Source organism: Aptenodytes patagonicus, chromosome 5, assembly GCF_965638725.1.
Source record: "Aptenodytes patagonicus chromosome 5, bAptPat1.pri.cur, whole genome shotgun sequence".
In the NCBI taxonomy this organism is placed as follows: Eukaryota; Metazoa; Chordata; class Aves; order Sphenisciformes; family Spheniscidae; genus Aptenodytes; species Aptenodytes patagonicus.
Genome location: NC_134953.1, coordinates 76,574,383 through 76,599,544, shown reverse-complemented (window position 1 = coordinate 76,599,544; position 25,162 = coordinate 76,574,383). Strand labels below are relative to the sequence as shown.

General features: G+C 40.2%; 1 protein-coding gene across 1 annotated transcript in view; it reads left to right on the top strand.

The window, feature by feature from the left end:
- ABCA4 (ATP binding cassette subfamily A member 4) overlaps window positions 1–25,162 on the top strand; it is a 76,302-nt gene that overhangs the window by 29,780 nt on the left and 21,360 nt on the right. The window contains exons 14-29 of the mRNA XM_076337767.1: window positions 1,539–1,761; window positions 3,577–3,798; window positions 5,745–5,949; window positions 8,567–8,665; window positions 13,333–13,557; window positions 16,179–16,356; window positions 17,710–17,841; window positions 18,110–18,249; window positions 19,065–19,202; window positions 19,482–19,669; window positions 20,462–20,552; window positions 21,158–21,363; window positions 21,788–21,836; window positions 22,363–22,604; window positions 23,033–23,157; window positions 24,487–24,585. Coding sequence (XP_076193882.1) covers window positions 1,539–1,761; window positions 3,577–3,798; window positions 5,745–5,949; window positions 8,567–8,665; window positions 13,333–13,557; window positions 16,179–16,356; window positions 17,710–17,841; window positions 18,110–18,249; window positions 19,065–19,202; window positions 19,482–19,669; window positions 20,462–20,552; window positions 21,158–21,363; window positions 21,788–21,836; window positions 22,363–22,604; window positions 23,033–23,157; window positions 24,487–24,585 — 2,562 coding nt within the window. The remainder of the gene's footprint in view (window positions 1–1,538; window positions 1,762–3,576; window positions 3,799–5,744; window positions 5,950–8,566; window positions 8,666–13,332; window positions 13,558–16,178; window positions 16,357–17,709; window positions 17,842–18,109; window positions 18,250–19,064; window positions 19,203–19,481; window positions 19,670–20,461; window positions 20,553–21,157; window positions 21,364–21,787; window positions 21,837–22,362; window positions 22,605–23,032; window positions 23,158–24,486; window positions 24,586–25,162) is intronic.

The following is a 25,162-nucleotide window of genomic DNA, read 5'->3' as shown; positions in this document are numbered from 1 at the left end:
TGTGCTCCAGATTTTATGAAGTGGTACCTCTTCCCTGTTCACAGTGTGCCTGTTCCAATGCTGCAATCTGTGCTACTCAAGTGTCTTGGTATACATTTCACTAAAAAAAAAACAAACCAAAAAAAACCCCAAAACCAACCATGCTATAGAAATAATTTCATAGTTCTGTCAGCGTGTTCTGTTCAGGCAAATGCCAATACTTCAGATAATGGCAGATTGCCGATACACATAATTTGACCTGTCATTCCCATCAGTCATTACCTGTTAGCCTGACAAAATGTGGCCCTGGCAAGCCTGCTGTTCATTTCCTCCCCACTGAGAATACTGCAGAGGCAGAAACGCCATCTGTGCGAAAGTTCTCTGAAGCCTGCAGCAGCCACACACAGTTCAGGGCTGATATCCAAACCCAGTGATGGCCTCTGCAGAGAGCCTGCTTAAGTGAAGCAAGCGTATCCTCATGGTAAATGTGTATGTTGTGCTATGCATGGCCTAGCGCTCTCTTACATGTGTCCACCAACAGGCAAAACCCAGTGTACCCCAGGCCATTCCACAAAAGCATGGCTTTGTTTCAGCAGGCCAGATTGCTCTTCAAAAAGTGAGGATTTTCCATTTGTTTTGACAATGGAGTAGCTATGATAGCATATAGCAAAAATGTAGTTCTGTAGGGCTCAGATTTAGGAAGCTGAAGGTTTTTTTGCTCCTTTTTGTTTTTAGCAGCTCTAAGCCTTTAGCCTTTAAAGAATCAAGTCCATTTGGTTTCCAGGGTAATTTCATTGAAAAATTGCAATCCCAAATTCATAGAAAATGTTTTCAGCTTTTTTCACCCCAAAATCTCTTTCTCACCCTGACAGCATGCTTGGGGCAGTGCTTCACCAAGGATCATCTGCCAGGGCTGAGCAGCTGTAGAGTCTGGCGGGAGGGAGGGAGAAAGGGAGCGGTGCCTTCATCACAGTACATGAAGGGCCACCCACAGCAGCCTCTCCCAGCGCTGTCGTTTTGGAAGTGGTACTATGTAAGACAGTCCCAACGCATTCTCCGAGTCATGGTTTGTATGAATTTCAGCAGCCTTGCTGCAGCATCTGATGCTTTTAATGCTTAATTTGTTTAATTCTTTTGCCAGTGAATCTTGGGAGCATAAAAAGACAGTGACACTCCCAAATTGTTAACATTAGCATATGTCTTAAAATATTCTTTGTACATCATAGTAAAAGCATTATGGCAATTCACTGTGAAGAGAGATGTATTTTTACGAGCCACCACATGTTTTGCAGCCTTCAGTAACCCTTAGAACCTCTTTGTAAAATAGAAATAACATTCATCTGTCTCATGGGAGTGCAGCAACCATTATTTCATTAATATTTAGATTGTTTGTGAAGTTCACTAGCAATGTGTTACTGATGTTTAGACTGAGAATTTCCAGTCCCATGTTCAATAAATGCATTCTTCCCCACTCCTTTTCCTTTTCATTCTTGCTTTTCATCTCAATATTTCTCTGTTTTACCTAAATTTAATTTATTTCTCCCTTCTTGCTTTGGTAGCTTCATGATCACCTTAAACCGCGCCTTTCCCATCTTCATGGTGCTAGCTTGGATATATTCGGTTTCCATGACTGTGAAGAGTATAGTGCTGGAGAAGGAAATGCGTCTGAAAGAGGCTATGAAGAACAGGGGTGTAACTAATGGGGTGATTTGGTGCACTTGGTTCCTTGACAGCTTTGTCATGATGGCTGTGAGCACGTTCCTCCTCACAGCACTGATTATGGTAAGGATTGCCACTCTCAAAGTCACTGTTGCATTTGCACTGCTGATACCAGTTTGCTGTTGAGAAAGAATGGTAGCCATTCATAGGGAGACGGGAATGGCTGGTGGCCTGTTCTGATCGCAGCACGTAGCAGGCACATTCTTCTAAGCAGACCTCATGACAGCATCAGCACTTGGCAGAGACAGAAAGATAAATTCGCTAGTAAGATTTATTGTGAGATTCCCCACAGAACAATACATCAAGCTGATTACTCTGTATATTGTATTTCCTGTAGACAGAGGCAGATCTCCCAATAAATAATAATTATTTTAAATAGAAGGGATCATAATATGAAGAATTTTAATCTTGTAATTCACTGTATGTGATTCATTTACAATATTCAGTGCTTGCCTGCTTAGAAATTATGTCACTATTTCAATGAAAAAAGAGACTGCAAGGACAGAACTTTCAGGACAGCCTGAAAAAAAAACAAAACAAAAAAAACCCTTTTGCTTCTGTGACTCAGAATTGCTGTAATTTTTTTAACTCTTCAGGACAGTTTAGATGTTGTCGCTAAGGACTACCTCTTACCTGTGTTACCTGAGAACCAAGCTCCTCCTAGCTGCTATGTTTAGTTATATAAATCTGTAGCATTTTGATAAGGAAGGATGCCCTTGCATCTTTTCTGATGTGGGGAACTGGTATTGGTATAAATGCATAGTTAGGGTTCAATCCGCTCTGTCTTATCAACCTGCCCTGATGAGTTGTTCTAGTTCCTTGCGGTTCTATTACAGCTTGGCTGGATAGGGAAAGCTTACTTTATTTGCTACACTGGTTTAATTAAAAATCAGGAGGTAGTTAATACCAGAAAGGAATGTGCTTATACCTATAATTCGCTTCCTTTCCTGGATTTCACCATGCCAGTGTGAGGCACCTTTGTAAATACATTCTTATGAGAGATTGTATCACTGTTGATAAAGAAATCTCGGAGGCCCAGTGGGATGTTGCAACAATGTTGAGACCTATTTATAGCCTTATAGACCTATCTGAGCTTTATATAGGGCTCAAAACAAAGTTGAGCCTAATAAATAGGTCTCAACATTGTTTTTAGGAGTAAATAGATAATCAGCAGCAGTCCGTGCTCTTCTTGAGAGGGAGCGTTTGATCTACAAAAGCTCTAAGGAAGAAAGGTCAATAAAAGTTCACCCAGTGGGTTAGTTAGTACACAAGGATCTCTGAGAAGCTGCACTTGGATTCCTCAGCTGTGATACCCTTCTGGAGTTTGAATATCATTTAGGTGCAGAAGCTTTATAATTTTCCTGTTTGTTTGGGTTTTTTTTTTTTTTTAAGATGGATTTTGTTAGGCTTCCTTACATTGTCTTTCCTGCACATCGAGCAAGTGGACTGAGGAGAAGATGAGAAGAGATCAATGAAAATTTATTATGATAGTTCAAATAGTTTTATTTAAAATGTATGAATTTCCAAGCAGGCACATCTTGCTTGGAATCATTTGCTTAATAAGACAGGGACAGAACGTCCGTTTTCAATCAGTTATGATCGTAATTCAGTCATCAAATATGAATATGAATTCCACAGCCTGTTGTACTAACCTGAAGTCACAATCCAGGAGCAGGGATAAAGTTAGATGAAGGATTGTTATTGAAATGGCCTCAGGTGTTGAAACATTACTGCCTGGGAGAGTTAGAAATCATATTAGGTAAGAAAGACTGGCTTATTACTCATTACAGGTTACATGTCAATGGCAATTCTGACCTTTTCTGCTAGTTCAGAAAGTGGCAATACTTCTAAATGTTTTCGTTTTCCTTTTGCTTACAGTGCGGACAAGTACTACGTTACAGCAGTCCACTTCTCTTCTTTCTATTCCTACTGACATTCACCACAGCCACCATAATGCAGTGTTTCTTGTTCAGCACCTTCTTCTCCAAAGCAAATCTGGCAGCTGCCTGCAGTGGAGTCATCTACTTCACCTTGTACCTGCCCCACATTGCCTGCTTTGTCTGGCAAGACCGCATGACTGTTAATCTGAAGATCCTAGCAGTAAGCCTTTCACTGATTATATGGTATCTCTGGGTTCAAATTTTAGCTGCCCTTCTCACTGTGCATATGTGAGTAGCAAAGCATTGCACACCTCTTCCTCTCTGCTTTTTGATTCCGAGAGGGACACCGCTGAATCTCTCTCAAATAATTAGGGATTGCAAGTGAATAAGCCTTTAGCAGACCTCGTGACTAAGAGATATTTTCATGGCTCTTAGAAAATTCAATAAAATTAATTTTACTTTTTGAATGCTAGGATATTAGCATAATTTCAAAAAGTTTTGAATACTTCCTTATACGTCAAAGCAATTTAACTTCTGGCATGTTTAATAAATACAAAGGCAATTCACAAAATGGGGACAGTTGTCTGTCTTATGTGCTATAACCTAGTTAACAGGGTAATATCTAAGGATGAGAAGACCTCAGATTCACATTCCTTCTTTAGAGTTAGGATTTGAACCTAAGTGCCAAAGCTCTGAGAAATATCTTCCATCTAAGAAGTTGTAGACATTCTTCATGCAGTGCTTCCTTGTTGGTTCTCTTCCATAATAGGTAAGATACTTAACAATTCAGTGGAGCTGGAAACTTCTTGCTGTTTTTTGAAATGGAACTATGAACTTACAAAATTATTCAGACTGATTTTCTGTTGCCCAATGAATTGGGAAGGGGAGCGGATGTTTGAATCCAGTCTTCCCATCTTTGCTGAGCATTCTAACAACCTAGGTAAAAGAGAAGTACTGTCTTCTCTTGCACCAGGAAATATAATGAAAAAGGAAAAAGAAAACAAAACTCTTTAACAGCTGTAACTAAGTGTAAATATGGCTATGAATCAGCTTTCTTAACTGATGTACTACACAGATATAGTGTATACTATTTTTAGTTCTACCAGTTCTAGGCAATAAAGTGCAAAACTTGATCCTGTCATTAAATCAGGAAATGAGTAGGGTTGGCCTCTGACAGGTTCTGATTTGGGAAGAAATCTTGAGACTAGCACACAGTCTAAGCATAAAGACAACACTCTTACCCTAAAGTGAAAGAGGAGGCATCCGTGTAAGAAAGGATATTTGCTGGCCAGAAGCCATGAATATTTTTCTCTGTTCCTGATATGTTTGGTCTTGTATTTGTAGTTCAAAGGTTAGTCTCTGAAAAAGAGCTAATTACAAGAGATGATAAGGGGCAAGGTGTGCATGTGTAGGGGGCCTGAAGTAAAAATAAAAATTTTTAAGGACAAGTAGAGTAATTGAACAATGAATGTATTGCTGAAAACCAAACATTTTTTACTTAGCACACTATGATAATTCTTCACTGAGAGTTGCTGTTGGGATCCCTCTTGTCCCTTCATTTTCCTAAGGTCTGGCATTCCTGGCTGAACTACATATCCTGTAAAACAGCACTATATCACTTCTTGCTCTGTTTTTGCAATGTAATGTTGAAGAGGATGTTTGGATACTATACTGGTTTATTAGTTTGTTATGTGAGAACTAGGTAGCAGACACACCAGGGGAGGGGATGGTTGTGGTTTTCCTTATCCTGAGCATCTGGTGTACTTTCTGTCTTGTTATTCATAGTGGCCCTGCCCCATACACTCAGGAAATATTTTGTTTCTCCAAGATAGGCAAAGGTGTACACTGCAAACTTCTAGATGCATCTATAGTATTTTCTGAACAGAGACATTAATGGAAAAAAACAAGCTGTGAAGGTTGCCTGGTAGCTAAAGAAAGTACAGCCAAGATTGAATTCAGTCTATTATGGCTAAATACTGCTTAGAATTGCTGCCATTCAGAGGATTAAGCATCCCAGTCCAATATAAAAGTGAAACCACTTTTCCCTGATCATTTGTTAGGCATTACCAAGTTTTGAAGTCCAGTCCCTAAAGGTCATCTTTTTTTGTGGTTGCTTTACAAAATGTCCCTCTGTCTGAGCTGAATGTCATTTTTCCTTTATTCCAGAGTTTGCTTTCTCAAGTAGCTTTTGGTTTCGGTACAGAATACTTGTCACGCTATGAAGAACAAGGTCTTGGCCTACAGTGGGGTAACATCAGAACCAGTCCCTTGGAAGGAGATGAATATAGCTTTCTTTTTTCCATTAAAATTATGCTTTTTGATGCTTTTCTCTATGGAATACTTTCTTGGTATCTTGACAATGTTTTTCCAGGTATGTCAATTTCTTATTCATACAAAGTAGTGGTAGTTGTTGTAAACTGTGTTAGTCTAATCAGCCTCCGGGTAGTTCTCTGTCAGAAAAAGGGTATTTGACATTGTAGACCATGAGTCTTATCTAGTATAGCACCACTGGTTTATTAAGGGCTTCCACTTTTCTCTCTTTCTTTTTCCTTTCTCCTATTTTAGTCCTGAAAAGAATGTAAAAGGAGGAAAGAGTAAGAAGGAGGATGCAATTTCTGGTCCTGTTTTAAAATTTAAATAGAAAATAAATCTACAAAAATATCATCTGTTAAAAGCCAATTTGTGTACATATTTTTCTTTTGAGACGTTTCAACCATTTCCAGTAAGAATTTTTTAAATTTTTGAAAATATAGAAATAACGGTTCTAGTTCACATATATACCATGGCCACATTAGGCCGACTGTTTCTTAAAGGACAGTACTATTTCTTGAGATACATACTGTGTCCTAGACAGCTGTGAAAGTTCCTGTGTGGATTTATTTTATTTCTAAATGGGAATCCTGGTTCTAGTGCGAGTTCACAAAAGGATTTTCTTTGTTATCAATTACAAAGTTTGGGAACTTTGTGAGAAAATGGTTTGTCCTTGTAGCTTAAATCCTGTTTCTTATTGAATATTGTTACAATATAATAAATGCAGACTCTTAGGCTGTACAAGCAAGTGAGCTTTCCTTTCATTAATTTATTACTCCTACATGTGAACTGCAGTTCCAGAATGTGTTTCTTGGCAGATGGCTATCTTTTTTCTTTTTTCCTTTTTTTTTTTTGTTTGAGTGGTTACTCAGAATTTGAGATCTTGCAGATTTTCTATCTATAAAGGAAAATTAATGATGGATAAGGTAAGATGGTGCTCGTCTGCACACATCACTTATGATAGTTAATCCAAATCAAGAAAAGATAAGGGTTTGTTAAATGGTTTTAGACGTGTCTGAGGATATTTTGCTTCAAAATTAAAATATGACCTTAAGTCTGCTTTGTTTGTATCCCTACCAAAGTGAGCTATGCCACACCAAATTAATGCCTTTTTCAGTTTTTAAGAAACGTGTCCTCACAAAGAAATTTAATGCAATTTTAACATATTTATTTTCAAAGCTGATTTGCAGTAACTTTCCTAAAAGTTCCTCTTTGGAGAAGCCTGTGTTGCAACTCTGTTTATTTAAAAAAGAATGGACAATGTACTATTTCCATGAACACAGCAGGAATTAAACAACAGGAGTTTCTTTGCTTGTAGATCCAAGTTGGTTTTTTTCAGCCAGCACTTTACACAAAAGTAATGCCTCTCAGGGCTTCTATTCGTTAGCTTCGGTTCCTCTCAATACATCTCCTTGCCTTTCTGCTCCTCTGTTTCTGTGGAATTTCTCATAGCATTTCTCTGTCACACACATGCAGACCTACCAAATCAATGCTGTAGTCTTTGAGCTTACTATGTGAGTTCCCTGGATAATCCTTTGAACCATATGGTTCAGCTCCTGCTCAAGTTTTCTCTGCAACCAACCACCCGTTGGCACGCTGGTCCTTTGGCTATTTGAGCATTCTGCTCCATAACAGAGTTCACTTGGGTTTTGCATTCATCCTGAATGAGAAGCAGTTGTTTTAGCCACCAGCTTCAAAGGGGTATAATCCAGTCCATAACAAGTGCAAGGCAAACTGTTTATGGATGCAGACAGAGCATTTGTGTTCATTAATGGGAGTACAAGTGGTTGCCTGACATACAGGGTATTTTTGGTAAGTCAGAAATAAGCAGACACTTTCATAAACAGTGCTTTTCAATATAGAAAAACTGACCATCTTTCAGTGAGCATCACAAATTCCCTTTGCTTATTTTGAATAAGTAGCATGAGGCCAATAACATCTGGGTTCACAAGGATGCCAGTTTTAAACATAGCAGCCCAAATCCCTGCATTATATAAATCAATATAATCCAGGAAAGCAGTGTCGACTTGCACCTAGCTCTGGTCTGGCCTGACAAGAACTGATAATGTTATTGTACTTTCTCTTTTCAAAACAGAATTAACCTGTGACCAAAAAAGCCCATTGCTGCTTAAGAAAAGGATTACTCTGTTGTCACTTTTCCTGCAAGGCTGTGTGCTGAAATAACAGCCAGAGTCTCTTTTCTCATTGCCAGTTGTGAATTCAGGCCCAGGGTAATAAGTGTAAATATAATAAGCTTTTCACTCCATGTCAACCCTCAAGTGTTAAGTGGGCCTTAAAAGAAAATCCCTGAGTGAGGCTGGGATCCCATCTTAAGCAATCAGGATGTTCCTTGGCAGCTGCTGCCTGGTTGATGAGGATTCAAATTGTCCCCATGTAGGGAGTAGCTTCATTCTATAATTAAACCACATTCTACTTAAGAAAAGGTAAGACAAATCAGATCACTTATTTTCTGAATATTTCAATCCTGTCCAAAAGAAAAAAAATATATGCAAAGAAAATCTGTTCTGTCAGGTGCTTGGTGGGTGGTTTGACCTTCTGATATGCAACACTAGGACTGCAAGTGTTTATAATTGTAGCTCAGACTTTGCCTAGATCAATTTGTGCCCACTGAGGAATGTGTTTATGAAGTGCGCTTTACCTACTTATTTTTGTTTTAGGGGACTACGGGCTACCACAGCCTTGGTATTTCCCTGTGCAGGTTTCTTACTGGCTTGGCTCTAGAAACCCAAAAGCTGAGAAAACAGCAACTGCTGATGGTGAGTTCTTTTAAAACTTTGGTGTTTAGAAATAACTTCAAAACCACTGATCCGCTTAGAGGTGACTGCGTAACATTTCCAATACCTGAGCTGCTGCAAAGATTAGAGACAGGCATACACTGGGAATCTCAGCAGGTACCTTTGAACTTGGAACAGTCTGCTATTATTAGAGTTATTAGAGGTGAGTCACTGTTCCATCTGAGAGCCTTTAAAGCATGGGTTAAGAAGCAACATCAAACCCCCACTCTCTAACCAACACCTTTTGAGACATTCAAGGAGTTCTTATTGCCCAACACAGCATTTGTGAAATGAGTCAAAATGAAATACAATGATCTTATTTACACTGAGGCTCCCCCCATCTTTCTAAACCTGGTTCTTTTCTATCTAGCTTGACACTAATTTAAGTGTGTTTACTTTGGGTTTGTAAGCAAGATCAAAATTGATGCCACCCTTGGACCAACTTGAATGAGTGCAAAAGTCCTACTTCTGCAGATTTTCTTCTGTGCTTTGATACTGGAGTAGTTAAGAACAACATGTGGGTGATTGTATTTAAATAGGAATTAATGCAGAATGATGATTAATGTCTGGAATAGAGGCTTGCTGAAGGTGGTGTTTTGAAATCTGTCTTAAATTTACAAGGTAACAGTGAAACCAATCAAAATGACAGATGAAGAAATAATTTCTTCAGTCTTCTCCTTACCATCCTTACCCTTCATCAACTCAGACTGCTGACAAGGCAGTCTCATCTCAGGGTGATAACCTATAAACTAGAAGGGAGTTAATCCTTTCTGTGAACATGCTGATAATACATCCACTGCTTACATGTTTTGATCGGAAAAGAGGAGGTTATAACATCGGGTTTTTTGAAGAGGCTTTGCCTGCTGGTGCATTCTGAGGGAATGAACAGGTTTTCCTTTAGACTTGCTGTGAGGGTATTCAGAACAGTAGAGGCTTGTCTAGATATTAAGGAGTCTGTTACCTGCTTCGGCTTTGTAAATGCTGCCCACCAGATTAGAATTTGACTGTATAGGAAGGAGGAGGAAAGAGCCAAAGGAGGACTTGGAGCATATGTGTAGATGAATGGAAAATTTCCAAAGACCCAGATAAGATGTCAGCCACTACATATCACTGACTTTCTGTGGAATTTGGGCATATCCTGCACCAGAGCTCCTTTGAATATCTCAAATTTAGAGCACAGTTAAAGGATTTTAACATTTTCTGTTTGTTTAGTTTAAGCCTAAACTTAGTAGAAGTGAAATCCATTTTCTGGTTATCTTAATGCCTCATAAGTTCTGTGCGTTCTTTAATATTTCTCCAATACAAGGCGGACTCATGATTTCTTAGTACCCAAACTAAAGGTTCTGAGAAGGCTTGAAAGCCCCAAAATATTCAGTTGCTCAGGTAGGTCAGCAACAGAAAAGTTTATGGCTACTATTTTATTGCCAGGTCTTTTTATTTTATGAGGTTTTAATAGCATTTTTTAGATTACTTAGATAAAATATTTTGCTTAAGTGAAGCCTAGAGTTTATTTTGTAGGTGACGTTACATCAGATAGCTGAGCTGATCTAACAGTTCACTGTTGAGAAAAAATGGGGCAATCTTGCAGTCCCTTCCACAGTCCTCATCCTAGTTCTGCCGATGCTTGTCAGTCCCTGGTAAGATTAAGAGCTAGATCCTTCTGGAAGCCATTCCCAAGAACATGAAGGACAAGGTGAAAGGAAATAATGTACAGGATTTACCAAGAGCAAATCTTGCCTAACCAGTTTGATTTTCTTCTGTGATGACCGGATCAATGAACAAAGGGAGAGCAGTGGATGCCATTTAACTTGACTTTAACAAGGGCTTTAGCATGGATTCACATAGTATTCTGATAGCCAAATTGATGAGATACAGGCTGCTTGAGTGGACACTGAAGTGGGTTGAAAATTGACTGAACTGTTGGACCCGACGGATTGTGATCAGCAGTACAAAGCATAACTGGGGACCGGTTATTAGTGGCAGGGGTCTGACAGGAACTGACACTGGACTTAATGCTGTTTAATGACTTTATTAACAGCCTGAGTGATGGGATAGAGGGCACCATGAGCAAGTTTGTGGAAGATACCAAATTGGAGGGAACAGTGGAGTGCAGAGCAGCTCTTCAGAGGGACCTCAACAGGCTGGAAAAATGGCTTTATAGGAACCTCATGGAATTCAACAAAAGTAAATGCATAATACTGTGTCTGGGTGTCATGCTTTAACCCCAGCCGGCAACTAAGCACCACCCAGCCACTCACTCACTCCCCCCTGGTGGGATGGGGGAGAGAATCAGAAGAGTAAAAGTGAGGAAACGCGTGGCTTGAGATAAAGACAGTTTAATAGGCAAAGCAAAAGCCACGCGCGCGAGCAAAGCAAAACAAGGAATTCCTTCACTCCTTCCCATCAGCAGGCAGGTGTTCAGCCATCCCCAGGAGAGCAGGGCTCCATCACACGTAACGGTGACTTGGGAAGACAAATGCCATCTCTCCAAACGTCCCCCCCTTCCTCCTCCTTCCCCCAGCTTTACATGCTGAGCATGACGTCATATGGTGTGGGATATCCCTTGGGTCAGTTGGGGTCAGCTGTCCTGGCTGTGTCCCCTCCCAACCCCTTGTGCACCCCCAGCCTGCTCGCGGGTGGGGTGGGGTGAGAGGCAGAAGAGGCCTTGACTCTGTGTCAGCACTGCTCAGCAGGAACGAAAACATCCCTGTGTTATTAATGCTGTTTCCAGCACAAATCCAAAACACAGCCCCATACCAGCTGCTGTGAAGAACATTAACTCTATCCCAGCCAAAACCAGCACACTGGGATGGAATAACTCCACAGGACAATACAGACTGGCCACCACCTGGCTGGCAGGCAGCTTTGTAGAAAGTGTCTGATTGACAACATGTTGAACATGAGCCATCAAGTGTGCCTGTGTAGCCAAGAAGACCAGATGCATCCTGAACTTTATTAGCAAGAGTATAGCCATCATTTCAAGGGAAGTGATTCTTCCCTTCTAGTCAGCACTTGTGAGACTGCATCTGGAGTACTGTGTTGTCCCGTTTGGGGATCCTCATTAAAAGGAAGACATAGAGTTACTGGAGGGAGCTCAGTGAAGAGCCACCAAGTTGATTAGGAGCTGAAGCATATAACATACGAGGAGATGCTGAGGGATCTGGATCTCCTCAGCCTGAAGAGAGAAAGCTAAGATAGAGCTAGGCTTCTCAGATGTGCCCAGTGGAAGCATGAGAGGCAATAGATGTAAGCTGGAGAACAGGAATTCTGATTCAATATAAGAAAAAAATTATTTATTGTGAAGGTAGTTAGAACACTGGAACAGGTTGCTCAGAAAGGTTGTGAAATCTCCATTTTTGGAGATAGTCACTGTGATCTGAATTGGCCCTATGTTTTGAGGATTGAACTGGAGATCTTTGGAAGTCTCTTCTGATCAAAATTATTTCATGATTATCTCAGCTACCCTGAGTGTGCTGATACTTATTTCATCCTCTCTTCTACAAAACATTGCCTTGGGTTTTCTCAAGCAGGGACAGTTGGAAAGGTCATCTGATTAATTCCTTTGTAGGAGGCATGTGATTCTTACCTATTTGAAGAACTAAGACTCTTTGGTGCCTCAGCTTACATGAACAACTGTAGAACTTTTCTCAACTCATATCTTTCCTTCAAGGGTAATACTAAGCATTTTCTTAATTTATCATAACTGGTTAATGTGTTGGGAAGAAAACTGGATAAGAAAATGTCAGATAACATAAATGCACAGCTGAAAATGAAGCTAAACTGGTAAATTATCGTGGTACTTTTAAAATTTACTTCTATCAGTGCACTTTTGTATCCCCCACTTTGCCATTTTAGGTGACGTGGTGAACTTGTTTATGTTGCTATTTGTGCACCAGGTAATTTTATACAGTTTTATGGGCTAAAATTTCTTAGCAGAAAGTTATGGTGAAATTTCACAACAAAATTAAGTCCTAGGCCATCTGATAAATTACAGTTGTGCTAGTTGCACTCTAGGCTGCCAGCTTGAATTTGTGTTATGTAAACAGTTCCTTCAGGGGCTCCCTCTTCTTACATCACTGTTCTTCCTGCTGCAAGCCTGTCCCCATTAGTGATTTTATCTGACTGTTTTCCTTTGTGGCAGCAAGGTCTAAGACTGAATTGGAAAGCCAGAAATTCTTGTACAAAAGTTGACACCAATTCATTCACTCCGGCCTGGAGCTAGTCTCTTAATCTAAGTAGCAGTTTGCTTTCCATTTAACCTTTTTATTTTATTTTTCTTCCTCTCACTTCCTGTAAGTCTGGGAAATGTTTGTATGGCCTTTCTCTTCATGTGATGAAGAATTTGGTCTTAGAGCTCCACGGACAAAATATAAAGCATGTACCTAATATTAGTCAGGATCTTCTACTCTGAGTCTATAATTGCAAAATTGTCAGTCATCTTCCTTAAATATCTGTTCCTGACACTGTGAAGCAGATGTTAAGCTAGATGGCTTTGAGTGTTGTGTTCCTAACCTGAGTAAAGCATGGATGATTAATGCTCTTGGAGAGCTCAAGGCTTAGGACTACCTCCTTTTCCTCAAAACACCCCTAGAGATAAGAGGAAATTAAACTTTGGTTAATTAAATGTTGGTTACTTTTGGTTTATATAGAAAAAAGTCCAGAGTCAGAAGGCTGTGTGGATCAGAAGGCCGTGGAAGGGGAAAAAAATGAAAGCAGAACAAAGAAACCTGAAGAACCTGAAAAGCCAGAAGAAAAGAGTGACAATGAGGGGGAGAAGGATGGTAAAAACAAAAAATGTAAACACAAACGAGAAAAAGAACCCGGCGAGCAGGAGAAGCCTAAGACAGATGTCCAGGACAAAGATGAAATTAATAGTAAGGAGAGAGAGCAACCTCAGTACTGAGATACTATACTCATTGTACTTCATAACAAACTAGAGGTTGGATTGATTGGAGTCAAACTACAAGAGCCCAGTGTGCTACAGAGGACAGCATGCAACTGCCAGAGCTAAGCTCAGGAGAGGCACTGACTCTCCCAGCTACCCTCTTACTAATTCCTCTACATTCACAACCCTTAGAATATCTTAGCCACCACGCATAAGACAGCTGCCTTCCAGAAGAGCTCTGTAACTTGTTTTTTATCATGCAAATGCAGGCTGTTTCTATAGCAAGTTATGTTCACGCTGAGGGAAGCCTCAGAGACACATACATTGACTTCTTAGAATTAAACAGAGTCATGACTTCAATAAAAATACTTAGCCTGAGAGGAATGTTCTTCCCTCCTATTCCCCCCGCCCCCCCCTTTTTTTTTTTTTTTGGCCTATCTTTAGTGTGTCTTACATCTGTAGGGAAAGGCTGGTTTCAAAGGGATTTATCTGAAGTGCTCTGTGTGTCTGCCTGCAGCCTTTTCTGATGCTGACATTAGCCACCACCTAAGAACTCCTGAATGACCTGCCTTGTTTTCAAGTCCCAATGTCTTCTTTTGTGGGGAGCCAGAGGAGTTTTCTGTATGTGATGCTCAGAGGAATGCATGTGGATTCTGTAGCAAAAGTAACTGTTACAGACAGCTCTGGGCCCACTCTGACTCTCCTGAAAAGCTAGAGATAAAAGTGGGGTCATCAGAGCTCCTCACGTAGGCACTGAAAACATGCATTCAGGGTGAATGGAAACAGGACAGGACTTCAAAAGAAAAAAGACAGGCAGAGGGCAAAGGTTATTTCAGCCAATCTTCTCCTAGTACTGCCTTATCTTTGTGGTGCTGTACTCGTCAGCTCCCAGGTTCCAGCTGGCCACAGAGGAAGGGCTTTGCCTGTCACTGCACAAAAAAGCCTGCCTTCCCTTTCAGCCATCCACACAGGAACTGAGAGACATGTAGAGAAGCCAAGAGCAGACCTGGTATGGTTCAAGAACACAGTTTCCAAAATGGCTTCATGTAAGAGCTAGTGCTTCATGTAAGAGTAATGGGTTAAGAAATGGAGAATGGCTTAATGGCTTAACTCTAGTGCAGTCCAATACTAGCACAGGTTAGCAGAGCAGGGCAGACACACTATAAATCTGTCCTAATTGCTTGATACGTTTTAAGCAGAGCTTTCACCAAAGCTCCATCCACATCCCCCACAAATGCTGCCACCTCTGAAGAAAGACCTAAATGGCCCAGAACTGCACTGAGGGAATAGGATCAGAATGGAGAAATATGAATCGCAAAAAAAGGGAGCTCAACCCTCCACCAGTGTCCTTCAGGTGATGCAAAGCAGATACTGGGGGAGATCATCAGAGAATTTGCCTCAGAACTTGTCAGTGAGTCTTGCAGGCAAATATGAATTTGCTCATGATACATATAAAACCAAGGATGGTACCTCAATTGCCAATATATGCAGAACTATCTAGCCGGACTCCACGTGAACTTTTGTAAACACAGGGATGCTTGTATTTGGCCCAGTAAGGTAAAAGGAAACCTAGATTCCTTCACAAAGCGAAAGAAAAGTTTGTCATAAACATAATTTTATTTAAAATAAAGCTACCCATTCTAGATTAATTATTTCAGCTGCTCTGTAGTATGCACAGCTCTCATGTACAACATATTTGGGAATTTTCCTGAGTATTGTTTATAATGACAGTCATACAAGCCACTGATGGAGGTGGGGCTCATTTCACCCAGATGGCATTGGCTGCTCTCCACATAGGCCTGCTGGGTACTGAACAATTTCAGTAAACTGTAATTGCAAAACAAGCCTCCCTACAAAGCCTTAAGCATTCTGTGTAAACAAAAGTGGACAGGGTCTTTAGTTTAAATTTCTCAACTCCTATAATTCACATTGCCCAAGGGCTTAATTTACTTCAAAGGAAGTTTGTTTTGTCTAGAAGTTGATGCAATAAAACATCCTGATGGTGCTATTTACAATAATGCATTTTTAATCCTGAGAGAAAGCCATCCCATGTAGTGCTCATATTAGGTACTGCCTAAGTCTTGAGCTGGCCTCAGCAAGGGGGTAAATTTCACCTACCAGGATTAAAGGCAAATGTTGGGGTTTTTTTAAAGCATCATGGTAAAAGAATGCACAGCTGGGCAGATGATTTGAATGGCAGATTTCAGCCTGGCTAGAAAGGCAACCTGCTGTTTGTTTAATGTAATCTCTCAGCCTGTCTAAGTATCTACAGACAACAATCCCAAACAATCTTCCTGCTACACAATGAAAACAGAAAGCATGTTCAGCTTCACCTGATCCAATGGGTTACCTCTCCACAGACCATTACAATTCTGGGCTCCACTGCTCCTGTCATTGATGTGTGGGTGAATCTAATTAAATTGCACTGCAGTTAGAAATCTTGCCTCAGTTTGGTACTGGTGTGACTGGAGAATCTGGCCCTGGCACATGATGCTGTATTTTACTGGGTATGTGCTGTTGCTTCTGCACTTCCTGATGTGTCATCCTCAAAACTGGGATTAAAACGTGTGCTTTTATTCTTTTTTCATTCTTGATTTCTTGCCTTTCAAGTAAATACCTTCTTTGAGCCTGAGCCAACAGGATTGATTCCAGGAGTATGCATTCAGAACCTGGTGAAGATTTTTGCGAACAGGCCCAAGCCAGCAGTAGATGGGATGAATATTACTTTTTATGAGGGCCAGATCACAGCCTTCCTTGGTCACAACGGAGCAGGAAAGACAACCACCATGTAAGTCTGTATTTTAGAAGAAGCAAATCCAGGGCAGTGTTCTATTGCTCTGTCCTGAGGAGCAGTCTTCTCTTTTCACTCTTCCCTTGTCCCTCTACCACCTCTGCAGCTCGCTTGACGCAAAACATCGAGCTTTTTCCAGACAGGGAAATGCTGCCCCTAGGCAAAGAGAAGATATCCTGGATTAGCTAAAGCCCTGGGACAGAGGCAATGCATGACACAAACAAGTGAAAGTCTAGAGAGAAAGAAGCAATTCTCTTCCCCAGAATTCATTTCCCATGGCCAAACTCCTGATAGGGGAAGAGGGAGAAGGATCTTCTGGCTGAAAGAGCTGAAGATTTGAAAGCCACCACACTCCACGTGTTCTTGGTTTCTCTAACTGGCTTCAAGTCAGTCACGTTTTTTGGTCTGTGTGCAAAGGAGTATAAAATATAGGCCCTCTTTAGACAAAATGGTTACATAAATGCAAGATCCGTGTCCAGATCAAAACGTTCCTCTAGTCCTAGAACCCTAGCGTCTTGGGAAGCTGGACTTTAGAAATGTTTAATTTTATTTATACAGAACTTTATTTGGCAAAATAGGATTAATTGGTGAAGAAAACATTTCACGAGTCTGTGACAAGTTCACCAAATGTTGAAAGAACTGAAGTGTTTCATTATGATGTTTCCCATCAGAACACTTTAGGTTTTTTAATTAAAAAAGACTTTTATTTCAAATGAACTTTAAATTGCCTTTTAATTCTTTTAATTGTTCAGCGAGAAATGTGTTTGACCCAAAATAAAAGCATTCTAATCTGCTGAAATGTTTTGAAAATTTGTTTTTCTATTCTTCTGATAAAAACAAAAATTTTTATTGCTTTGAAATTTTCAGAACTGAAAAGTCCATTATTCATCCCAGTCTAGTAATGGGTTCTACCTATTTGCAACATAACATTTGGCCCCCTTCTATTTTACAGAAAATAAAGGTGTACGGCATGAGTCAGCACGGCTGGAGACCTCAAAACATTACTCTCTATCTTGGTCCTAGTGAGCTTCATTTTAGACCCGTTTGTACATAGGGGTGATGTAACATGCTGAACAAACTCCTCTGAAACAGGGTAGCTGACTGAAACAGGTTTTTTTAATGCAGGCCAGAACCATACAGACAGGTGTATCAAAAATTACACTAGTGGATCCACAAGATTCTCACTGTAGCAGGGCATGAGTATTTATATGTATGCTTTTTACTGGAGTTGTTTCATCAAGGCTCATAGTAAGAAGTCATCATGCTCCATCTAGTGGAATCATGCAATGCATCTTCCTAATCTGGCACAGAAAGATAGGACGGGGGAATTTCCTCATTTTATTTTCCCAGGTCGATACTGACAGGCCTCTTCCCACCCACCTCTGGAACTGTGCTGATTGGCGGCCTGGATATTCAGACTCACATGGACTCCATTCGGCACAGATTAGGCATGTGCCCTCAGTACAACATCTTATTCAATCAGTAAGTATCACTCCATACTAGGTTTAAGAATAAGGGTCCCAGTCTGCATACTTGCCACATCCCCAAAACCTGTGTTGTTTCTCTTACTGTGCTGGCAGTAGATATATCTCAGAGGCACTTCTCCCAAAGTAGATCTGTGATCCAGATTTAGGGCAAAGCAGCCCCTCTTCCTTTAGCGAGATAAAGCTAGAGTAAATTTATTGCTGCTTGGGAAAAAATCTGCTTATTCATTTAAATTGCCTTGGTGCCTTTCTGTCTGATTTCACAGCCTTACTGTAGCAGAGCACATCTTGTTTTATTCTCAACTGAAAGGGAGATCCAGGGATGAAGCTGAGCAAGAACTGGAAACAATGCTAGAAGACATGGGCCTCACCCATAAAAGGAATGAAGAGGCTCAGAATTTGTCAGGTGCCCACAGGATTGTTCTAAGACATTTTTTCTGCTTCCTTTTCTTTGTCTTTGGGCAATTTTTGGTTGAATTGCATGTTTGAGGCCATATTCTGACACATCACTGTGCACTGGGGAGGTCTTCACTCTTGAAGAGTAAATGGGACTGTACGAACAGTAAAGCTGGCACAACCTGTCCCTAAAGCTTCTGTTTCTTATAAATGTACAACAAATTCAAATATACTTAAAGCTGTTATTTTTAAATGAGTATATATAAAAAAAACCTGTCAATGTAAGAAAAAAAAATACAATATTCCATTATTTCAAGGCAATGAAATATTGTACTATCATGCTGCTCCACTGCTTGGGTCAGTACTATATAATACTGTATTATTTGGTAGGAGTAATTTCTTTCATTCTAAAGGTACAAATGCACATAGTGTATTTGAACACATTTTACTTTCAGATTCAAAAGCTGATTTGAATAAACAGCCAGGTGTTCTTATACTACTTTGTCCTGATTGCAATTATAAAAGTTGGCTAGTTTCACATGAGAACGTGAAAATCTCATATCTTCCTGCTTTTGCTTCTGGCAAGAAGCAGAAAATGCAATATGTAGATGAAAAATATATTTAAAAAAAATAATTTTGAACAAGCTGTTCTGAACTTCAGAAGAAAAATGTGACTATTGATTTAACTTTGCAGAAATATTTGTCTGAGGATGGGTTTTGTTTTACTTGTATCAGTTTGTCTCCGCACTGAAAAGCAGTGTTAATTACATCCCTGCCACTTACGTAACTCCTCTCAGACTCCTGGATGTGTCTGTCCTCTGGTAGGTGGAATGCAAAGGAAACTGTCTGTTGCCATTGCTTTTGTGGGTGAAGCAAAGGTGGTAGTCTTGGATGAGCCCACTTCTGGAGTTGATCCGTATTCCAGGCGATCTATCTGGGATCTTCTGCTGAAGTATCGCTCAGGTAACAGGTTTGAGAGTGGAAATTGTTTTGGCTTTGGTTTTTTTTTTTCCTTTTTAAACCTGTCATAGATGCAGCATGTGCCTGTTGTGTAAACTGTCCTGAGTATTGGGATATGAATATAAGCAAACAAGATTCTTTGAACAGATGCCTATGGATGTGGCAAACCTGGCACCTGTCTCTGGTGCAGAGAAAACCCTGCATTAATTGCCAAAAAACTAAGCACATTTTTGAGTTCCAGAGAGAGTCCGTGCCTTGAACATTCCTCCTTGTTCCTTCTAGGCAGAACCATCATCCTCTCAACCCATCACATGGATGAGGCAGACATCCTTGGAGACAGAGTAGCCATCATATCCCAAGGGAAACTCTTCTGCTCAGGCTCTCCTGTATTCCTAAAGAACTGCTTTGGGTCTGGCTTCTATCTCACTCTTGTTCGCAAGATGAAAAACACCAGACTTGGAAGGGCTACAGTAAGTATGTAGCTCCCTCCCTGCACGTGTAATCTGAAAAATACTTACACATATTCATGCATTGCACCAAGGTAGAAAGCAGTTAAGTGCTGCTTGAGGCTGTGTAAAGAACTGACTTCAAAATGAAGAAGGCAATGAGAAAATTTGATGACACCTCAGTGAAATTATATGGATACGTGAGTGTCTCTGTAAAAATCTTTTCTGGTTTTATAAATATATATTCTGCCAGACAGGTGAAAATAATAGGGGGCTATGAAGCCCTCAGCAGTCTATAGTTCACTCCTGTCAGTTAAGTCTGTCTAAACTTTTACCAACCAATTTGCCCTTGTCCATATACAGGTCTTTCTGATGCTTGCTTTTGCAGCACAGTGGTTGTAAACATGGTGTAGTCTAGTAACTAGCTCAGACACCAGAATAGTCTACATTTACCCATGCCTAAACCAGCCTCGCACAGCTTGAGAGGTAGGGATCTGGATTCTTTCTGCTGTTAGTAGCGCTTTCAGTCTTAGTAGCAACATGATCTGTATACTCATGGCCACTGCTGATTGCATTTTCCCAGGTATTTTGCATGCAATTTAGAACTGGCAGATATGCTTTGTGCAGGTGGTTTTATGTTTTTGGCATTGCTTAATCCAGTCCTCAGATGACTTTCAGTATAATATGTTCAAGCTGCTCCAGTTATGACATATTTTTTCACTGACTCAAGCTGTTCAAAGGCTGACAGCCCTTACATCCTGTTTTGCATGCATCTGAAGCACTTTCATCTTTGTATCTGTTGCTTGTCTATGCTAGTCACTTTGTAGCTGTGGATCTCAGTGCTCCTGCTCCTGCTCCAGCTGCGCACAGAGGGACAAAGAAGGAGCTCCAGAGCAGGAACTGGATGGTAAGAAGTGGGATGATTCAGCATTCCAGCACATAGCTATGTCTCCTGTTATGCTGCAATCTCATCTTACAGATCAATGCTGCTGAGGCCCACTTCTTCAGTACTTGTGCCTAACATCTGTACTGTATTGTAACATGAATTTGATAAGGTTTCTTTGTGGTTTTGCTTACCATTGCCCCTTTTTGATGTATACGTGGTCTCAGGTACAGATGATGAGCTGGAAGTTTGTGTGCTTTAGAAGTATAGGCTGAGTTTTGAACTACTCTGCACCAAAATGTGTAATTTGTTAATGAAAACTGAAGCATAGCTAACAAAACCGGCTTTCTCAGAAAAAGTTGTTTTGGCTTTTCTACATAAGAGAAGAACTTAAGTAGATATTCCTGAAGATTTTGTTGTGCTTTATTAACAGACCTGAAATAGCTTCCTGCTACATAGTTCCAGAGCATAATTAGCAACATAGCCTAGTCTAGTACAGAATTAACTGAGATATCTCTGAGTTATGTAATAGAGCAGTCCCCTTTTGTATAGTGCAAACAACAGCTTTTGAAATCATGCTTAGCATGGTTAAATGTTCGTTCTTTGAACACTGTTTTGACTTTTCACAGGAGATCTGAATGAGCTAGCAGAAGTAATTCATCATCATATCCCAGAAGCAAAATTAATTGAAAGCATTGGTCAGGAACTCATTTACCTTTTGCCCAATAAACACTTTAAGCAGCGATCTTATGCCAGTCTCTTCAGAGAACTGGAGGAAACATTGGATGACCTTGGACTCAGCAGTTTTGGAGTTTCAGACACACCACTTGAAGAGGTAACAAACATTAAAATATCTGCTGGTCTTACCATCAGTCCCTAAAATGTTTTCTGAGACAGTTCCTGTTCTTAAACGTGTAACCTTATTAATTCCTAATACCCCTTCAAAACCTAGTCACGTATGCTGTGGCACACTCAGAAAGTCTTTGGGATGGGTGTAGAGAAAGGATCCAAGCCTTAATTCATGTTAGCCTTGTGGAACATGACTCATTAGCCTGAAATCTCTCTTTGTATCTTCATTTGTTCCTTTCTTTATTGTCTGAGATATTTCGTAAGAGACCTCTGACTGTGTAATAAGCAGGAGTACTGAAAAGGTATCTAAATTTTTTTCTGTTACATTGAAGGAAGACGTATAGTGTTCCAGAGGTCAAGTTATTGTACCTGTTCTATTCCTAACCGGGAGATGTATTTGTCTATGGCAGGTTTTCCTAAAGGTCACAGCAGAAGCTGATCTTGGAATGCAAAAAGCAGGTATAGATCCACGAATCAGTATTTGATAAACTTTTCTTGGGACTGTTCTCTATTCTGAATGCCAAGTAAAGAAGAGCCTCAGAACTTTCAGTCTTTGTATGGTGTTCTTGCCAAAATGAATTTGGTCAGCAAATATCTGTTTTTAGGGCCCGACATGATATCTGAGAAACAAGATGAAGTCAGCAGAAAGACTTTTATTTAGATTGGATGAGGTTCTTAACTATGTAAATAAAAGTGGAGTGCCAAGCCCCCAGATGTCAATGGCTTTAGTAGTTTTATAAAAAGTACTTTGCTGACCATTAGTCCGTAAACTACATACATGATTAGCCTGTTCATCCTGCTGAGTAAGAGGAGTGTTAACCTATATGATGCCATTAGATACAGCCACAGTGCAACAGTTGTAATTAAAGCAATCTGGTGATGTGATATATACAGTTGGTAAAATCTGGAGCTGATTAAAATGTTTGTGCTACCTTCATGTATGGAGGATAAAGTGTCTTCTCTGACCCTTTTCATCTTAACCTAGGAGACACTCAAGAAAATGGTTCCACTCTTGGCAAAACTTCTACTGAGAACAAGCTAGCTGAACAAACTGCACTGAAAACTAATGACACTTCTCGAATGCCGGTAGGCATAGCAGGAGATCAAGATGAAGGCAAAGGGTCCCGACAGTATAAAGGTTTTCAGCTTGTACATCAGCAGATCAAAGCACTGCTCATCAAACGGTTCCACCATTCCTCCCGCAGCCACAAGGACTTCCTAGCTCAGGTGTTGACTTACTTTTGCTGTTCTTGACTCTTTTCCCCAACATTCACAACGCTGTCTTTCCCAGCAGTGTCTCTATACAAAGCAACAGAGGTGCTGCAAATGGGTAACAGTGTCCCTAACTGTTCTAATTACAATTCCAAGTCTTCTGCCTCTCATTCTTTCTGCCTAGAGTCTATCAACCGCACCAAGTTCATGATTCAATCACGGCTAGCCCAGAATTTTATTTTTAACATAATACAGTCCTGTGACAACCAGAATCTTAACTGAAAGCATTGGAAATTAAATTGTTGGTGTTCAGGAGCTAAACCAGATCTGATCTGTGTGCTCCTGCTGTCCCTCCTTTGTTTATATATATTATGAGGTGTGTACAGTGTCACTCCACAACATACATCTAATAACCTAGTGTGATATTTTCATATTCCCTGCAGATTGTTCTCCCTGCTAGTTTTGTGTTGCTGTCTTTAATACTTGCAGTCATTATTCCTCCATTTGGAGAATATCCCGCCTTAACCTTACACCCTTGGATCTATGGACAACAGTTTACTTTCTTCAGGTAAGAGGAATCACTGAGTAAAAGTACATCTGTCGTATATACACCCTTTTCTCCCTAGTGTTTAGGATCATGGGCCCCTGTCTTACTGGGCTTTTCTCACTGTGTGGTATAAAAAAGGATTAACTCCACTGGAATCAGCAGATTTGAAATAGCATGAAATTGGTGCAAGTGGAGAATACAGCTGCTAGTATGTCTAACCAATAGTCCTTCAAATATCTTGCTATCTTTGGTACTTTCCTCTTCCTACTGAATTCATGACCTCAACACTTAGAATGTTACATATCCTGCCTAACAGGAGATCCAGAACAGTAAGAAAACTGAGTGTTTCTGATATACCATTGAACTACTCTTATATTCATAATCTTAGAGAACAATGAGATTCAAGCCTATCTGCTGACCTGTGGTAGATTTATTTGTAGTTAGTACAGTATTTGGGTAAAGTTATGGAAACAAGATGAGAGCAGAGACTCTTAGGTTTTATTAATGCTGCTGCTGAGCAGTTTCTTCCCACACAGTATCCTTTGGCTGGTTCTGAATTTTTTTTTTTTTTTGGTCTACTAGCACTTTGTCTCCTTTCATTCTTCATAGAAGCTTCAGTTCTTTTCTCTCCAGGTCACTGCACAATTCCTCTGTGCTCTCCTAAACACTTGTTTCACCTTCACTTCCACGTATTCCAAAGCTGAACTTGCACCAAGTCAAAACATGTGCAATGCAGAGGAAATTTATAAACAATGTTTAAGTCCTAGACTAGATTGCAACTAGCAGAAAGCAGCAAAACTGAAGGCAATAATTTTGAAGCACTTTCCTTGAGTTTCATGCTGAAAATTCACATGAACCTTTAATTTAATTTACACATGGTAGTGTATGGAGCAGAGTTTGATATTCATACCTGTATAACACTTGGCACTAGCAATATTCTGTAGTCTAATGTTATTAGGTTGTTAGTTGCAGACACTTCACTATTAGCAGCACTGTCTCTTTGGCCTCAGCAAATGAAAATGCAGGATATGTTTTTCATCTTCTGATTGCTGAGTCTAACAGGGCTGAGAGGGTAGAAATGTGGATTCAAACCTTTTTGGAGAATATTGTAATAGGACGATGTCAGAAGTCATGCTTTAATATTAGGAGAAAAGGACCATTGCTTTAGTCTGTTAACCATCTTGGAAGGTTCTGGGGTTTTGCATAAATAACTAAAATAATTGAATTATCAGCATTTGGAGGGGGGCAGTTGGTTCTGCCATATGGCTGTCCTTCACCAGTTGCTATGTGTATTCCAGTACAATAGTTTGCAAAAATTTTTATAGAGAAAGTCCTATCTTATTCCCTTAGCAATGAGCGTCCTGGCAGTGAGCAGATGGTCTCCCTCACTGATGCTTTCTTGAATAAACCAGGATTTGGAAATCGCTGCTTGAAGAATCGGCCTCTTCCGTAAGTTGCTAGCTAATCTCCCTTGAATGAGATTCTAGCAGGGTATTACTAGCGGAACTTGAGTAGTGAAACAAGAATGAATTGGCTTGACTTTTCAATAGAGCAAATGCTTCAGATATATTGTTGGCAATAATATCTAATATTGGGTCAAAAGTAACAAACAAACAGCAAGACAACAATGCCATGGGATTAAGAATGATTCACAGTGCTCAATGTGACTAGCTGGAAGCCAGCTTATGTAGCCTTGTATTGAGAATTAAGCAACCTTGAAATGTATGTCAGTAGGCCAGTGGGCTCAGACCCAAATCTTCACAGCTTCCCTGGTACTTTCCACGTGTGAGTCCCCCCAGGTTCCTCCTGTTCCCACTAGTGTGTTTGAAAGCAATAGCTTCAGCAATTGCTCAGATTGTGAAGTAGCAATAGGACAGTCTCTATGATTTGAAGCTATTCTCACTCTGGAGGACAACGTTAGTAGAGCCCTTACTTTAACATTTGTTGTCCTACCCACTTACCCTGTCTGTGAGTCCTGCTTTGGAAGCATTTGTCACTGGCATGCTATGCTTTGCCATTTGTTCCT